The sequence below is a fragment of the Gorilla gorilla genome, chromosome 11 (assembly GCF_029281585.2).
Source record: "Gorilla gorilla gorilla isolate KB3781 chromosome 11, NHGRI_mGorGor1-v2.1_pri, whole genome shotgun sequence".
NCBI classification, from domain to species: domain Eukaryota; kingdom Metazoa; phylum Chordata; class Mammalia; order Primates; family Hominidae; genus Gorilla; species Gorilla gorilla.
Genome location: NC_073235.2, coordinates 62377476 through 62394144, shown reverse-complemented (window position 1 = coordinate 62394144; position 16669 = coordinate 62377476). Strand labels below are relative to the sequence as shown.

The 16669-nt window shown below is 34.2% G+C and overlaps 1 protein-coding gene across 2 annotated transcripts in view; it reads left to right on the top strand.

Annotated features, from left to right (window-relative positions):
- The window catches only part of LY75 (lymphocyte antigen 75), a 102945-nt gene that overhangs the window by 16731 nt on the left and 69545 nt on the right, over positions 1–16669 (top strand). For both annotated transcript variants that reach the window (XM_004032692.3, XM_055379052.2), the window contains exons 5-12: positions 1766–1876; positions 3008–3148; positions 5797–5988; positions 6872–7029; positions 8743–8853; positions 9391–9479; positions 9619–9788; positions 12453–12652. In XM_004032692.3, the coding sequence (XP_004032740.3) occupies positions 1766–1876; positions 3008–3148; positions 5797–5988; positions 6872–7029; positions 8743–8853; positions 9391–9479; positions 9619–9788; positions 12453–12652 (1172 nt within the window). The remainder of the gene's footprint in view (positions 1–1765; positions 1877–3007; positions 3149–5796; positions 5989–6871; positions 7030–8742; positions 8854–9390; positions 9480–9618; positions 9789–12452; positions 12653–16669) is intronic.

Below are 16669 nucleotides of genomic sequence, written 5' to 3'. Positions count from 1 at the left end.
TGCTATCTTCCCACCTCAGTCTTCCAAGTAGCTAGGACTACAGGAGCACAGGATCATGCCCAGCTTACTTTTTTGTTATATTCTTAGATATCTTTATCTCTTTTTATCATTAAAAGGCCACAGGTCTTTTGTCGCTCTTTTTGTTTACAGCTTTATTCAGACCTCCTTTCTTACTCGTAGCTTTACCCTTTTCCTGTATTGTTTGGCACTTGAATATTCAGATCTTTAGAATGAAAATCTGCCAAATAAGCCAAATGGGCTAGTGTTTGGCATTGGAGTTCTATTCCAGACCTCACTGAAGCCTTAGAAAAAATATTGTTGCGAATGAAAAGTGCCAATAAATTCAAGTTTCCTAGAATATTGACATTTGGAAACCGATGACTTAAGTGAAGGAGAAAAGTGCCAAAGTGTGACAATCAAATGTTGCACGATTCTTTATGCATCAGTTTTCCTTAATAACTCATGAAAGTAATGTAATATGGTAAAGGACCTTATTGTACCCTACTCCTGGCCAGACATGCCCCGTATTTAATACATATCATTAATTTTAGAAGTATATCTGTTTCTAATGTTTCAAGTTCCTCTTCCAGTGTGAAAGCTTCTTAGGCATATCAACACGCCTAATTATGACTATTGGTTTCCCAAGACCCAAGAAAACTGTGTTTTAACCTCTAAAACTCTGCTTTCTATCTTTCTTTCTTTCTTTTTGTTGTTGTTGTTGTTGTTGTTGAGACAGAGTCCTGCTCTGCCACCTAGGATGGAGTGCAGTGGCACAATCTTGGCTCACTGCAACCTCTGTCTCCTGGGTTCAAGCAATTCTTCTGCCTCAGCCTCCTGAGTAGCTGGGATTATAGGCACATGCCACCACACCTGGCTAATTTTTGTATTTTTAGTAGAGACAGGGTTTCACCATGTTGGCCAGGCTGGTCTCAAACTCTTGACTTCAGGTGATCCACCCACCTTCTATCTTTCTTAATTGCTGATAGCATCTGGTCATCAAATAATAAATTTGAATGATCTAGCTCCACTGTACCACGTGTGTGTGTGTGTGTGTGTGTGTGTGTGTGTGTGTGTGACTCTCACTCTCATTCTGTATCTCTAGTCTAAACAGGACCCTTTGGGCCCTAGAGCCATAAGCCACATATATATGTTATATTATATATAACATATATATATATATATATATATTCCATTGTCTATGAAACAGCTCCTATACATATTTCTGACCCAGTCCCAGAAAAACTTGACCATTTGAGGGATCCATGTCTGTCTCCTTCTACTAGATTGAAATTCTCATGAGGGCAAGGACTTTGTCATTTCAGTTTTTATATCCCTAGAACCTGGCAAATAATATGGGTGCCTAATGAATTTAAATTGTCAGTCTAGAATACAGTCAGATCTTCCGAATCTAGAAGTACAATGGAAACTGCTTTTGATAAGTCTTCTATATTAATAAAAGAGGATTAAAAATACATAGTGAGACAGCTACTCTAAGAAGCTTCTGTTCTTACCTTAGATGAAAGGGAATTTGACAAGCTAATAGGAGAGCAGAACTGAATTAACTTATCAGCCTTTGGGTTTCTCAATAGTCTGAAGATTTTTGTCTATTAGCATTGCCTACCTTTGATGCATAAACAGCCCTCTACAGGGATTGCTGCCTTACAATCAAGGTCTGCAGATTTGTTTGTTATTAGTAGAATAAGTCTAATTTAGATAATAACTTAGGCAACTTTGTCACTTTTTAAAAATTTTTTAATTCTTACAGAAAAAGAAGGCATTGCTAAGATTTTCTGGATTGGTTTAAATCAGCTATACTCTGCTAGAGGCTGGGAATGGTCAGACCACAAACCATTAAACTTTCTCAACTGGGATCCAGGTAACTGCTCCTTCCCTACCCCCTCTGCACAGAACAAGTCTTCAAAAAAGCAAAAGCTTCTCACTCACCAATAGCTTAGAAAAGTTTCACATCTTGGCAACTCTTGCTATGGTTACCTCTCAGAAGAATTTTTTCTTCCTAAACCATTCTTAATTGTGGTACTGTTATTGCCAAGCTGAACCACACCATGGACAACTGAGCATTTGAACCTCTAGAACTTTAGAACAACCCTACATTTTTATGTAAGAGCAAAATGAGCTCCACCACATGGCCCAGGAGCCATTGTATGTCCCTAAAGGACTTGGCATGTCTGTAACTCACCCATGCTGTGTTTCATATGCAGCTTAACTCTAATATGGAATTATCTGCTCGTTTTCAAACTCTTGGGGTCTCTCCCCACTATAGCACCCAAGTACTGACAATATAATGGTTGTATTTTATAATACAAATAAATACCTCAAGGAAAGTCTCTTAGGGAATAAAACAAGCAAAATGCCACTTAGCCAAAAAGCATTCTTCCCAAAGGAAGGATTAGACAACTTTGAAAAATAAAATAAAATCTTAGCCTTATGACAAATGTAGAACCTAAAGTTAACACTAATTTCAGTATAAAGCTGCCTGCACACATAATAGGAAAACTGAGTTAAGAGCAATAAAATTCAAATTAGCCACTTTAGTTAATTTAGTTTGCTAAATTTCCTTACCAGCAAATGAAGTAATACTTTTATTATTTCGGTAAATAGAATATTTAAAGATAATTTAATCTTTAACTCAAGGCCTTAATGGCATGACAATGATAAATTAATATTTTTATTTTATGGAGTAGCAGATTAAGAGCTACTAACCATAGAATATGGCCTGGAAGTCATTTGAGGAAAAAGTTTGGTTTTTGTTTTTAAAATTAACTACAACATATCATAATGTTTTCCCTTTAGATTCTATATTTTAGAAGAAAGACATATTTAAGCACATAATTATTCATTGAGGCTTATACGTTTCAATTTAGTTAAGTTTTAACTATAATATGAGTTCCCATAAAAGCATAAAATTAGGAATACAAATTATTTTTTCTGACACCATCCTGGCCCTAACTTTCTCATTCTAATGCTTTGAAAAATGTTCTCTTTTAAGACAGGCCCAGTGCACCTACTATAGGTGGCTCCAGCTGTGCAAGAATGGATGCTGAGTCTGGTCTGTGGCAGAGCTTTTCCTGTGAAGCTCAACTGCCCTATGTCTGCAGGAAACCATTAAATAATACAGTGGAGTTAACAGGTATCTTTCTCACATACTCATACAAATAGGTCTTAAAATCATAGTTTTGTGAAAACAAGTAAATCTTTTCCAACATCCGTTTCCACCTTTCCTTCTCCTGATACTGACAGTACAGAAAAGTACTTGATTTTTAACCCTGTGGTTAGATATTATCAACCATATATGAATAAAGCTTTATTTGAGGTAATGAAGAATATTAAATATAAATATGTATGCGCCCAGAAGAAGGCAGAGATATTCGAGATAGGAAATATACTTCTGTTCGTGTGTGGCTCTTTTTTCTCCAGAGCAGTGGTTCTCCAGGGGTGGTCCCCAGACCAACAGCATCAGCGTCACCTCTTCCTGTTAGAAATGCAAGCTCTCAGGACCCACCCCAGATTTGCTACATCAGAAACTACAGGATGGGGTCCAGCAATCTGTATTTTAAGAAACTTTCCAGGTGGTTCTGATGCGTATTCAAGTCTGACAACCACTGCAGTTCATGCCTCCGTAATGAGGCAAAACCTATAGACACAGGAGTAAGCCCAGGCTTCTCTGCCTTGTGCCCCACAGCACCCAGCCCTCTTCTATCCTTCTCTGTCAGGCAAGTCTTTGCATTGAAAAATCAAGTAAAAAGGGAGAGGTGCAGAGGGACAAAATGTGTACAATGAGGGGGTTTTTCCAGGGCGTTTGGGGATGAAAGAGACACAAGAACAGCTGAAGTTTTTGAGAAGTGGAAGGGTGTGAGGAGTTTTTCAAAGAATGGAGAAGAGGAGTGTATTGACTGTCAAGCACAGGGCCTGATGTATACCTGGTATTTAATTACATCCTCACCAAATGAGAGAAACTAATACTCAAAGCTGGAGGGATGTATTCATCCGTTTTCATGCTACTGATAAAGACATACCCGAGACTGGGAAGAAAAAGAGGTTTAATGGACCTTACAATCTCACGTGGCTGGGGAGGTCTCACAATCATGGCGGAAGGCAAGGAGGAGCAAGTCACATCTCACATGGATGGTGGCAGGCAAAGAAAGAGAGCTTGTGCAGGAAAACTCCCCCTTATAAAACCACCAGATCTCGTGAGACTTATTCGCTATCACGAGAACAGCACGGGAGAGACCTGCCCCCATGATTCAATTACCTTTCACCAGGTCCCTCCCATAACACATGGGAATTTAAGGTGAGATTTGGGTGAGGACACAGCCAAACCATATCAAGGGGAAAGGATGATTTTTAAATGTCCTGCTTTAAGGAACTATGAGTGAAGGGAATAAAGCATCCAAATGTCTTGTCATCTAAAAAGGAGCATAGAGCAATTTTTAAGGAAAAACTAGATATAAAATAAAGAATGTGAGGGGATATTTTAAGATAATAGGGGAAATGAACATTTGTCTTCCAAGTTGATTCAAACCAAATTTAGCCCATACAACAAAAGGCATAATAGAAAAGCCAGCACAAATGAAAATAAACTAGAGCAATTGATGATAGATTAAGTAAATATCTTGCAGTAGCAATTATTAAATAAATCATGATGTTTCCACATGATTGAATAATATGCATTTACTAAAATAACTGTGCCAGCAGGAAAATACAAAGAACAAAACCAAATGATATGCCTACTTATCATTTTAATCTTGTAAAAATATGTATTCATTGAGACAAAGACTAGAATATGAAAATGATTGCAGTAAGTTCCATTACGGGTGATATTTTTCCTCTGTTCCTTTATCATAATTATAAAATATAACAATAATACATGCTATTTCAGAATATTAAAGTTAATTGAGTTATCTCGCAAGTGTAAGAGGCTAGCTGAATCTGAATCACTTTATCCTTCAGTAAAAAAAACAAACTGTCCACATTTTTAAGATGCTGTGTTTTCTTACAACAAATATTCCAAATGGTTCTAAATCAGTGAAGTCTGAGTAACCAACTCACTTTCTGGTTTTGTTAACGGGGATAGAAGTATTCTGTAGGGTTTCATACTTCATTCTTTTTTTCTAATCTGGAAAGATTAGACCTTCGATTGTGAGCTTTATCATGGTCAAAACAGAATCACTAATTCCATGAGGACCATCTGTCTAGCAGAGGGGAGGAAAGAAGTGCAGGGGTAACCTTTGCCCTCTCATCTCTTGGATGCGAAGTGTATAAATGTCTTATTCTGTCCCTTAAATCTCTGCCTGTCCTTTGTTCAATGGTGAGCATTAATCTACATCCCCTTGCTAAGCTGGCCATACAAGAAAAGGAGGCTTGCCCTCTTATAATCTTCTCAAGGACAGAGACTGGAGGGAAACCTAACAAATTCCATATTCAGGAAAAGATTTGTCAGAAACTGACTTAAGGCACATCTTTCTACTGTCTACTTGGACTAAGGGCAATCTCTCCCTTGACTGTGTCCAAGCCCTTTAATAGTCTGTGCTCAGCCATATAGCACATTGAAGCATGTTAAAGTCACATCATTTTCTGAATCCCAGCGGGAATTCCTATGATGCTATATATACCTCATTTATGTGGTAGGCACCACATGAATTCATGTCACTGTAGCATCTGACATCATGTTCCCCAGTTTTCCAGGACTCTCATTATTCAAGAAAAAAGAATTTGCAATGTTATTGATTCAAAATAGATGTATCTTTACTGGAATATAAATAGCTGCTTTCCCCCCAGATGTCTGGACATACTCAGATACCCGCTGTGATGCAGGCTGGCTGCCAAATAATGGATTTTGCTATCTGCTGGTAAATGAAAGTAATTCCTGGGATAAGGCACATGCGAAATGCAAAGCCTTCAGTAGTGACCTAATCAGCATTCATTCTCTAGCAGATGTGGAGATGGTTGTCACAAAACTCCATAATGAGGGTAAGTTTTTAAAAATACCCTATTTCAGAGGCTTAAGCCATTTTAAAGTATCCCTGGTTTTAGACTCTTGGTGGGAATGAAAAGCTTACAGTTTGATCCCACAGATCAGCCCTGTCAGATAGGATTGTCTCTGATGATGGAACTGTTCTACAATTGGTCTAGTATGGTGGTCACTAGCAACATGCAGCTTCTGAGCAGTTGGCATGTAGCCAGGGCAACTGAGGAACTGAATTATTACTTTTATTTCATTTTAACTAATTTAAGTGGCCGCATGTGCCTAGTGGCAACCAATTTGACAGTACTGCCATTGATTGATTTCCCTCTTCTCATGAGCTAAATTCTATTTAAGTTGCTCAAAAAACTTAAGTGATAATTACTTCACTTTTGTAATTATTTGAAAGCTAAAGACTGGTAAAGGAAAATATACTAGACGGACAGTATTATGATCTCTTCCTAGAATAGAACTCTTAGCTAGAATAGCTAAGAGTAGGTACCTACTCAGTGCCAGCCTGGTGCTCCTTGTTTCACTTGTGAAGGCAGCAGAGTCATACCAGGGCAGCAGTGGACAGTATTTCTATTCAAATTGGGATATGTATGATTGTATTTATAGAATTTCATTCACCCCACAAAGCAAAGTTTATCTACACCAGATATCAGGAACACCCAGGCTGCAGATGTTCTACCTGTGTACTTTACTTGCATAAGTTACTTGAAAAGCCTTCATTACCCAACCTGCCTGTCTTATCAACATATTAATAACTGAATTAAGAATACTACAAAGGCTCTTAAAACTCCATATCAGAATATGAAAATTTGTATAACAATGTACATATTACAGTATGTAATTGAGCAAAACCAAACAAATAATAAATTTTTCTTTCAGATATCAAAGAAGAAGCGTGGATAGGCCTTAAGAACATAAACATACCAACTTTATTTCAGTGGTCAGATGGTACTGAAGTTACTCTAACATATTGGGATGAGAATGAGCCAAATGTTCCCTACAATAAGACGCCCAACTGTGTTTCCTACTTAGGAGAGGTACGAAACCTCCTGTGGTTTCTTTATATTCTTACTGTTTTACCTAATGATAATATTAAGACTTCTTTGGTTGGGAAGTTTGCGTATAAGCTGGAAAAGAAAAGGTAAGAGCACTCTGGATCAGGGTACAGAGCCACGGACCATTACCTGTTAAGAATTGGGCCGCACAGCAGGAGGTGAGCGGCGGATAAGCAAGCATTACTGCCTGAACTCCGCCTCCTGTCAGATCGGCAGCAGCATTAGATTCTCCTAAGAGGGTGAACCCTATTATGAACTGCAAATGCAAGGGATCTAGGTTGCACTTCCTTGTGGAACAGTTTCATCCCAAAACTATCCTCTTCCCCACCCTCTGTGGAAAAAATTGTCTTCCACAAAACTGGTCCCTGGTGCCAAAGGTTGGCAACAAATAATTTAAAGTCTAGATTGTCTTTCTGGTAGCTACTTTAAAAAGGTAAATAAAAGCAATTACTAAATAAGCAACCCATATCCTATCTGAGAGCATCTTTTCTGGTCTCAAACAGATACAGAGAATCCCTTTAGAACTCACATTCTTGTGCCGACTGATTCTAGCAACCCGCTTTCTCTCAGGACCAGGGCCTGCACCCACCTTTCTGCCATCAGTGTGATATTCAGCAGATAGCCACAATTTAACCTGAAAAATCCCATCTTCCAAATTCATGTTCAGATTGTTTTATATCGATACTACTTTGAGAAGTAAAAAAATGGTTTTATTTAAAAACTAGGCCTAACATTTTTCAGAAACCACCTTACTCCTATAGAATGCTTAAACATTTTTTCAACATCTTTTACTTAATAATCCAAAATAGGCTGTGTCTTGAGCAGAAAAGATATATGTACCTCTACGTTTTGTTTGTATCACTTTCCTGTGGACCCCTAATTGGTTATGAAAGTGACTGTGTCACTCAGACATCTAAAGAGACTTAAGTGGAAGCAATAAATATTATGTGTATTTAAAAGAAGTTTAGAAAGGTGTCACATTTGATGCTCTATTTAAAAGGATATCCAACATGTCTTTAGAAGAACATCAGAAATGGAAAAGTGTTCCCATGGGCAAGAGTGAATTGTTGGCATACCTAGACAGCATTCCAATGTTCAAAACTGACCCTTATCACAATCGACTTATTAAAATTTAATTCAAACAAAGCAAAGTGACGTAGTCAATTAAGCAAATTAATGTTAAGTAGCATATTTGAAAGAGAGAATTTTGAAGTCCAGATTGAAGTAGAGTTGAAAGAAACTTTTGACCTAGAAATCGTGGAGAATAGCTATTTTAGCCACCATCATCATTTTACACATGAGGAAACCGAGAAAGGGAGGTTGATGATGTACCTAAAAGTTTCAAACTTTGGCTGTGCCATTCTAGTCTAGAAGACTAGAATGCTGGAACTGTAGGCTGAGTTCTTCTCTCTTCAACTTTTATACTAAGTGTCCTTTGATGGTTTTATTGCTACTCTTATAAGAAAATGAAATTTATCCACAATGTGACCTGGAGGTGATGCTGAGGTAACTGGCTGTGAGCCATCACTTTGCAGGCCTGTTGAGTAGCATTTTCTAGGAGTGTGTTCTCACATTTGATAATTCATTTATATTCATTTCTCTCTCTCTGTCTCTGTCATAGTTCTTGTGAGTTCAGTTCTGAATATGCGGTAAATAATTTCCTTTCCAAGCAAATGTTCTTGTCTCCTTTCAAAGCTGGGTCAGTGGAAAGTCCAATCATGTGAGGAGAAACTAAAATATGTATGCAAGAGAAAGGGAGAAAAACTGAATGACGCAAGTTCTGATAAGACGTGTCCTCCAGATGAGGTAGGTAAAATCCCTGTGTAAATTTTCTCAAGCAGTATTACAACTTCTTGGTTAGAAATGGTAGCTGAGACTTAAATAATTCAGACTTATAAAATAGAGGAAACTACTAGCTTCTGTTCATTTAAGTTAGAACAAGCCAGAAGGCAGTGAGTCATAGCATATTGGCCTTCTTACGGAAGCAGAAACTTGAAAATTTCTATAAATATTTGTAGAATTACTATCCTCAAGGCTGATGTCTTTACTTCCCCCACTAATATCAATATTCAAAAATAATTCATCCAGTGAATATTATACTCTTATGATGAGCCAGCCACCCATATGAGAAGTAACCCATACCTTTTGTCTGACACAGGCCCACAGTCTTGTGGAGGTTATCTGTGAAATTGCGTCCCACCCTCATCACATGTATGAATTCAATAGCAATGTCCTCAATTTCCACAAGTTCTAAGATGTTATCAATATAGCAGAAACATGCTTGCCAGACGGGACACCATCAAGTCTGGAAAACAGTTTGACAATATTTTTCCTCTTATTTAGGGCTGGAAGAGACATGGAGAAACCTGTTACAAGATTTATGAGGATGAGGTCCCTTTTGGAACAAACTGCAATCTGACTATCACTAGCAGGTGTGACCATCAGTAAACTTGTACTCATAAACTTTCAACTCTGAGTTCTTTTGCTAAACAGTCTTCCTAAGTAAAAGGTGCATCTTCAAATAGAGTCAATCATTGTGAAACACTTGCCAATTTGATTCTCCTTTTGTAGATTTGAGCAAGAATACCTGAATGATTTGATGAAAAAGTATGATAAATCTCTAAGAAAATACTTCTGGACTGGCCTGAGAGATGTAGATTCTCGTGGAGAGTATAATTGGGCAACTGTTGGTGGAAGAAGGCGGGCTGTAACCTTTTCCAACTGGAATTTTCTTGAGCCAGGTGAGTGTCTTAATCTTTGAAGTAGTAGTATACTGTGACTAGTGAAAGGTAGCACTCCTCCCAAAGATGTTCCTCACTTACTTTTGAAATGTGAGGGACATGATGATCTTCAGGATTGGAGTCTATCTATGGAACCATAAATAGAAGCAGTGGCTCTGTCTTCCCTATTATGTCCTTGGGAATAATCCAATGAAAGAAATTCAAAAACTTAGTTCTCCCAAACCACCATCTAATGGCTCAGAGCTAGAAGCACCAGTGTGAGTTTTTTAAATCTTTTCCATGTAAATCTCAAATAGAATCTAGAAGCTCCCGTGTGAGGCTCTTTACATTTTCATCTCTCTGCTTCTTAACCTTTTTTCAAAACTGAATGTGTTTTCTTCCATTATTCTCAATGGGTAAGAATTATGGAGGCTATCTTGTATTATTTATTTTGTTTTTGTTTTTGTTTTTGTTTTGAGATGGGGTCTCACTCTGTTGCCCAGGCTGGAATGCAGTGGTGTGATCTCGGCTCACTGCAACCTCTGCCTCCCAGGTTCAAGTGATTCTTCTGCCTCAGCCTCCCAAGTAGCTGGGATTACAGGTGCATGCCAACATGCCCAGCTAATTTTTGTATTTCTGTAGAGATGGAGTTTTAACATGTTGGCCAGGCTGATCTTGATCTCCTGACCCCAAGTAATCCACCTGCCTCAGCCTCCCAAAGTGCTGGGATTACAGGTGTGAGCCACTGTGCCTGGCTTCTTATTTATTTTGAAAGTTAGTTCCTCTTTCTCCAACCAGCCTAAAGCATTGACCATAATTTGCCATAGAATCAGAACACTTAAGCCGGAAAGGACCTCAGAAATACTTTTAGAGTTAAGAAAACAGAGACTTTAAAATGTGATTTACTTGACAAAGATCATCTGGTTATTGAATTAATGAAATCCAGAGTTCCTGATTTTTAAGCCAGTGGCTTTGAATAAGACAGCAGTATAAAGCATTCTACTTTTCACCCTGTGAATTATTTATATTTTATTGTGTTGGTCTAATGTGATCACGAAGACTATTTTTTATATCACAGAGATTGGAAAATATGAGCTTACAATTGAACATGTTATTTGAAATAGAAAATGCCCACAAAAGTTAGGACACATGGTCATCACCATCAACATGAGTGATGTTGCTAGTAACAAAGTCATCCTTTTATGTCTGAAAAAGATAGAGTATACAGATGTTGATCCTGGTTAAATCTCAGATTAGGAACACTCTAATGGATAAAGCACATAGATTTCCTTTTTTCTTTTTCTTTTTTTTTTTTTTTTGAGATGGAGTTTTGCTCTTCTTGCCCAGGCTGGAGTGCAATGGCGCGATCTCGGCTCACTGTAACCTCCGCCTCCTGTGTACAAACAATTCTCCTGCCTCAGCCTCCCGAGTAGCTGGGATTACAGGCACCTGCCACCACGCCCAGCTAATTTTTTTTGTATTTTTAGTAGAGACGGAGTTTCACCATTTTGGCCAGGCTGGTCTTGAACTCTTGACCTCAGGTGATCTACCCACCTCAGCCTCCGAAAGTGCTGGGATTACAGGCGTGAGCCACCGTGCCTGGCCAGATTTGTTTTATAGACACTAAGAGTAAAGGTGACGTTCTTGATAACTAAGTCTTGGTGGTTGGAGAGGTGCTTGGGAAGTAGCTACCATGACTACTTCCTCCATTCTATGGCCAGAAAGGCTATGTGAAGCTCTCTTTACCGTTATTGCACCCATCCTCAGCCAACTTGGTCTATCATGGGCACACCATGGATAGGAGGACTGAACAGGGAAAAATAGCACACCCATTCAGGGTAGCAAGGCAATTATTTTTCCCAGTTTCTTATTCTTCTTGCTGTTTGTGTATATGAGACTATGTGGCTTCTCTGTTTGGTGGGATAGAAGTTGTCCTATTACTTTTCAGTATATGTAACTCTTCTTGTCTTCTACCTGCTTCAGGCAGTGTGGTGTAATGGAAAATGGAACATGACCTTTTGTCAGACAAATCTGGTTTCAACCCCAACTCTACCATTCACTAACTCTGACTGTGGGCAAGTTACTTAGTCTTCATTTACAAAATGGAACTGATAACTCAAACTACCTTTTAATACTGTTACGAATACATAAAATTATGACTGTCATAAAATTAACAGTAAACAAATGTATGTTACCACATACCTCCTTCTACCTTTATTGTACCAGCTTTTCCTTTGGATCAGAATCTGGGAGAGTTGTGTTTTGAGGTTAACTAAGTTGCTTAAAAACTGCTCAAAGTTTTTAAGCTAATTTGAACCACTATCCTAAGCAGCAATAGTATTTAGGGTACAGCTCTAGAAACAGACCACCTAGGCACAAGTCCTGGGGCAACCACTTACTAATTCTATGACCTTCAACAAGTCACTTCATTCTCACTGTACCTCAAATTATGACAATAGAATCACCCCTATAGGTTTGTTATGAGGATTAATCTTTTTCAAAAAGTACTTTACAAATAATAAACACCTGTCATTATTATTCTGAACAACATATTTCTTTCCTCTCTTTGTTCCATTTTTTTTTATTCTCTCTCCCCAACTTGGCTGAAGTAAAGAGTAGAAACACTAGAAAATGTTTGAACTTTAACGTTTTAATTTTTAATTGAGCCTTCCACTTCAATCCCAGCTTCCCCGGGCGGCTGCGTGGCTATGTCTACTGGAAAGTCTATTGGAAAGTGGGAGGTGAAGGACTGCAGAAGCTTCAAAGCACTTTCAATTTGCAAGAAAATGAGTGGACCCCTTGAGCCTGAAGAAGCAGCCCCTAAGCCTGATGACCCCTGTCCTGAAGGCTGGCAGAGTTTCCCCGCAAGTCTTTCTTGTTATAAGGTAAAGTGACATTCTCATTCTATCCTTCAATGAAGTTATTTTTCCACTACCTTTGTTCATGTCCTTGTACAAATTATGCTCTTCTCCATAGTACTATGTAACCTAACTAAAGTGCTCTGGAGCACAGAGTCCTTGGCAGGGCATCGCTGAACCTCTGGTGTGAGGTGCCTCAGCCCCACACCCTGCACGTGTCCTACCTGAAAGGGCAGGCCCAAAGCCAGAAGTGGCTCCTCCCCAAGGTCTTTTTTTCCCAGTAAGTTGGTGTACTATATGCCATACTGCCACTATGCCTATGATCCTCATATTCCTCTAATTCTTGTTGTCAAATTAACAGCTCCAGCACTTCTACTAATGTAAAAAAAGTGTATATATATTTACACTTTTACAAACATATATATATTTGTGTGTATATATACAAATATATATATTTATATATACAATATATATATTTATATATACAATACATATTTTATAAATATATTTACAATATATATTTATATATACAATATATATTTTATAAATATATTTACAATATATATATTTATAAATATATTTACAAAATATATATGTATATATATTTACAGAATATATATATGTATATATATTTACAGAATATATATATGTATATATATTTACAGAATATATATGTATATATATTTACAGAATATATATGTATATATATTTACAGAATATATATGTATATATATTTACAGAATATATATGTATATATATTTACAGAATATATATGTATATATATTTACAGAATATATATGTATATATATTTACAGAATATATATGTATATATATTTACAGAATATATATGTATATATATTTACAGAATATATATGTATATATTTACAGAATATATATATTTATAAATATATTTACAAAATATATATATTTACAAAATATATATATTTATAAATATATTTACAAATATATATATTTATAAATATATTTACAAAATATATATATTTATAAATAAATATTTACAAAATATATATACTTATAAATATATTTACAAATATATATACCTATAAATATATTTACAAAATATATATACTTATAAATATATTTAAAAATATATACATTTATATATATTTACAAAATATATACATTTATATATATTTACAAAATATATACATTTATATATATTTACAAAATATATATTTATATATATTTACAAAATATATATGTTTACATATACATATACAAAATATATATGTTTACATATACATATACAAAATATATATATTTACATATACATATACAAAATATATATATTTACATATACATATACAAAATATATATATTTACATATACATATACAAAATATATATATTTACATATACATATACAAAATATATATATTTACATATACATATACAAAATATATATATTTATATATATTTTTATATATTTACATATATATTTATATATATTTACATATATATATTTATATATATATTTACATATATATTTACAAAATATCTATATTTACATATATATTTACAAAATATCTATATTTATATATTTACAAAATATCTATATTTATATATATTTACAAAATATCTATATTCATATATATATTTACAAAATATCTATATTCATATATATATTTACAAAATATCTATATTCATATATATATTTACAAAATATATATATATTTACAAAATATATATATTTATATATATATTTATATATAAATATATATTTATATATTTATATATATTTACAAAATATATATATTTATATATATTTACAAAATATATATATTTATATATATATTTACAAAATATATATATTTATATATATATTTACAAAATATATATATTTATATATATATTTATATATATTTACAAATATGTATATTTATATATATATTTACAAATATGTATATTTATATATATATTTACAAATATGTATATTTACATATATTTACAAAATGTGTATATTTACATATATTTACAAAATGTGTATATTTACATATATTTACAAAATGTGTATATTTACATATATTTACAAAATGTGTATATTTACATATATTTACAAAATGTGTATATTTACATATATTTACAAAATGTGTATATTTACATATATTTACAAAATGTGTATATTTACATATATTTACAAAATGTGTATATTTACAAAATGTATATATTTATATATATTTACAAAATGTATATATTTATATATATTTACAAAATGTATATATTTATATATATATTTACAAAATATATATATTTATATATATATTTACAAAATATATATATTTATATATATATTTACAAAATATATATATATTTACAAAATATATATATTTATATATATATTTACAAAATATATATATATTTACAAAATATATATATTTATATATATTTACAAAATATATATATTTACAAAATATATATATATTTTACAAAATATATATATTTACAAAATATATATATATTTTACAAAATATATATATATTTTACAAAATATGTATATATTTACAAAATATGTATATATTTACAAAATATATATATATTTATATATTTACAAAATACATACGTGTCTCTATATATTTACAAAATACATACGTGTCTCTATATATTTACAAAATACATACGTGTCTCTATGTATTTACAAAATACATACGTGTCTCTATGTATTTACAAAATACATACGTGTCTCTATGTATTTACAAAATACATACGTGTCTCTATGTATTTACAAAATACATACGTGTCTCTATGTATTTACAAAATACATACGTGTCTCTATGTATTTACAAAATACATACGTGTCTCTATGTATTTACAAAATACATACGTGTCTCTATGTATTTACAAAATACATACGTGTCTCTATGTATTTACAAAATACATACGTGTCTCTATGTATTTACAAAATACATACGTGTCTCTATGTATTTACAAAATACATACGTGTCTCTATGTATTTACAAAATACATACGTGTCTCTATGTATTTACAAAATACATACGTGTCTCTATGTATTTACAAAATACATACGTGTCTCTATGTATTTACAAAATACATACGTGTCTCTATGTATTTACAAAATACATACGTGTCTATATGTATTTACAAAATACATACGTGTCTATATGTATTTACAAAATACATACGTGTCTATATATTTACAAAATACATACGTGTCTATATATTTACAAAATACATACGTGTCTATGTATATTTACAAAATATATGTGTCTATGTATATTTACAAAATATATGTGTGTTTATGTATATTTACAAAGTATATGTGTGTATATATATATTTACTATATGTATATATATTTATATATATATTTGGGTCTGCATCAGTCAGCTAGTTCCATAAACAAACCACTAGATGCCACCCCAAAATTCGGTAGCTATGACAACAAACATTTAGCCTCACATTCTCACAGATCTTCAGGCCAGCTAGAGTTTGACTGATCTAGTTTGGGCTTGAATGGTGACCTCTGCTCCCAACTTCAGGTCAGCTGTGCTGGGCTCCAGCCCTTCCTTCTAGGGCTCAGGCTGAAAGGGCAACAGCTCACAGGGGTTTGTTGTTCTCGTGGTATATCACTGGAGCCCAAGAAGGCAAGCCAACCATATAAGCACATTTCAGGCCTCTGCTCACTTTACCTTCACTAATATCCCATCAACACAGTAAGTCACATGGCCAAGCCCCATGCCAAGGTTCAAAGAAGTATACTCCACCCACCAGGGGGCTGTGGCAAGACCATCTAATTATATTACAAGGAACTGAAGAATTGGGACAAATATAATTCATCCTGTCATTGTGTCATCATCTCTTCTTCCTCCTCTGCCTCCTCCTCCTCCTCTTTTTCTTCTTTCTTCTTTCTTCTTTCTTTTTCTCCTTTCTTCTTCTTTTGAAACAGCCCAAGTTCCAGGTTTACTTTTGCCACTTTCTGTCAATATTCACACACCAGTGCAGACTGCTCTTTGGTTGTTCCTTGTCAGAAAATAGTGCTATTTTTGTGTGGGTCACAGTGTCTTATAT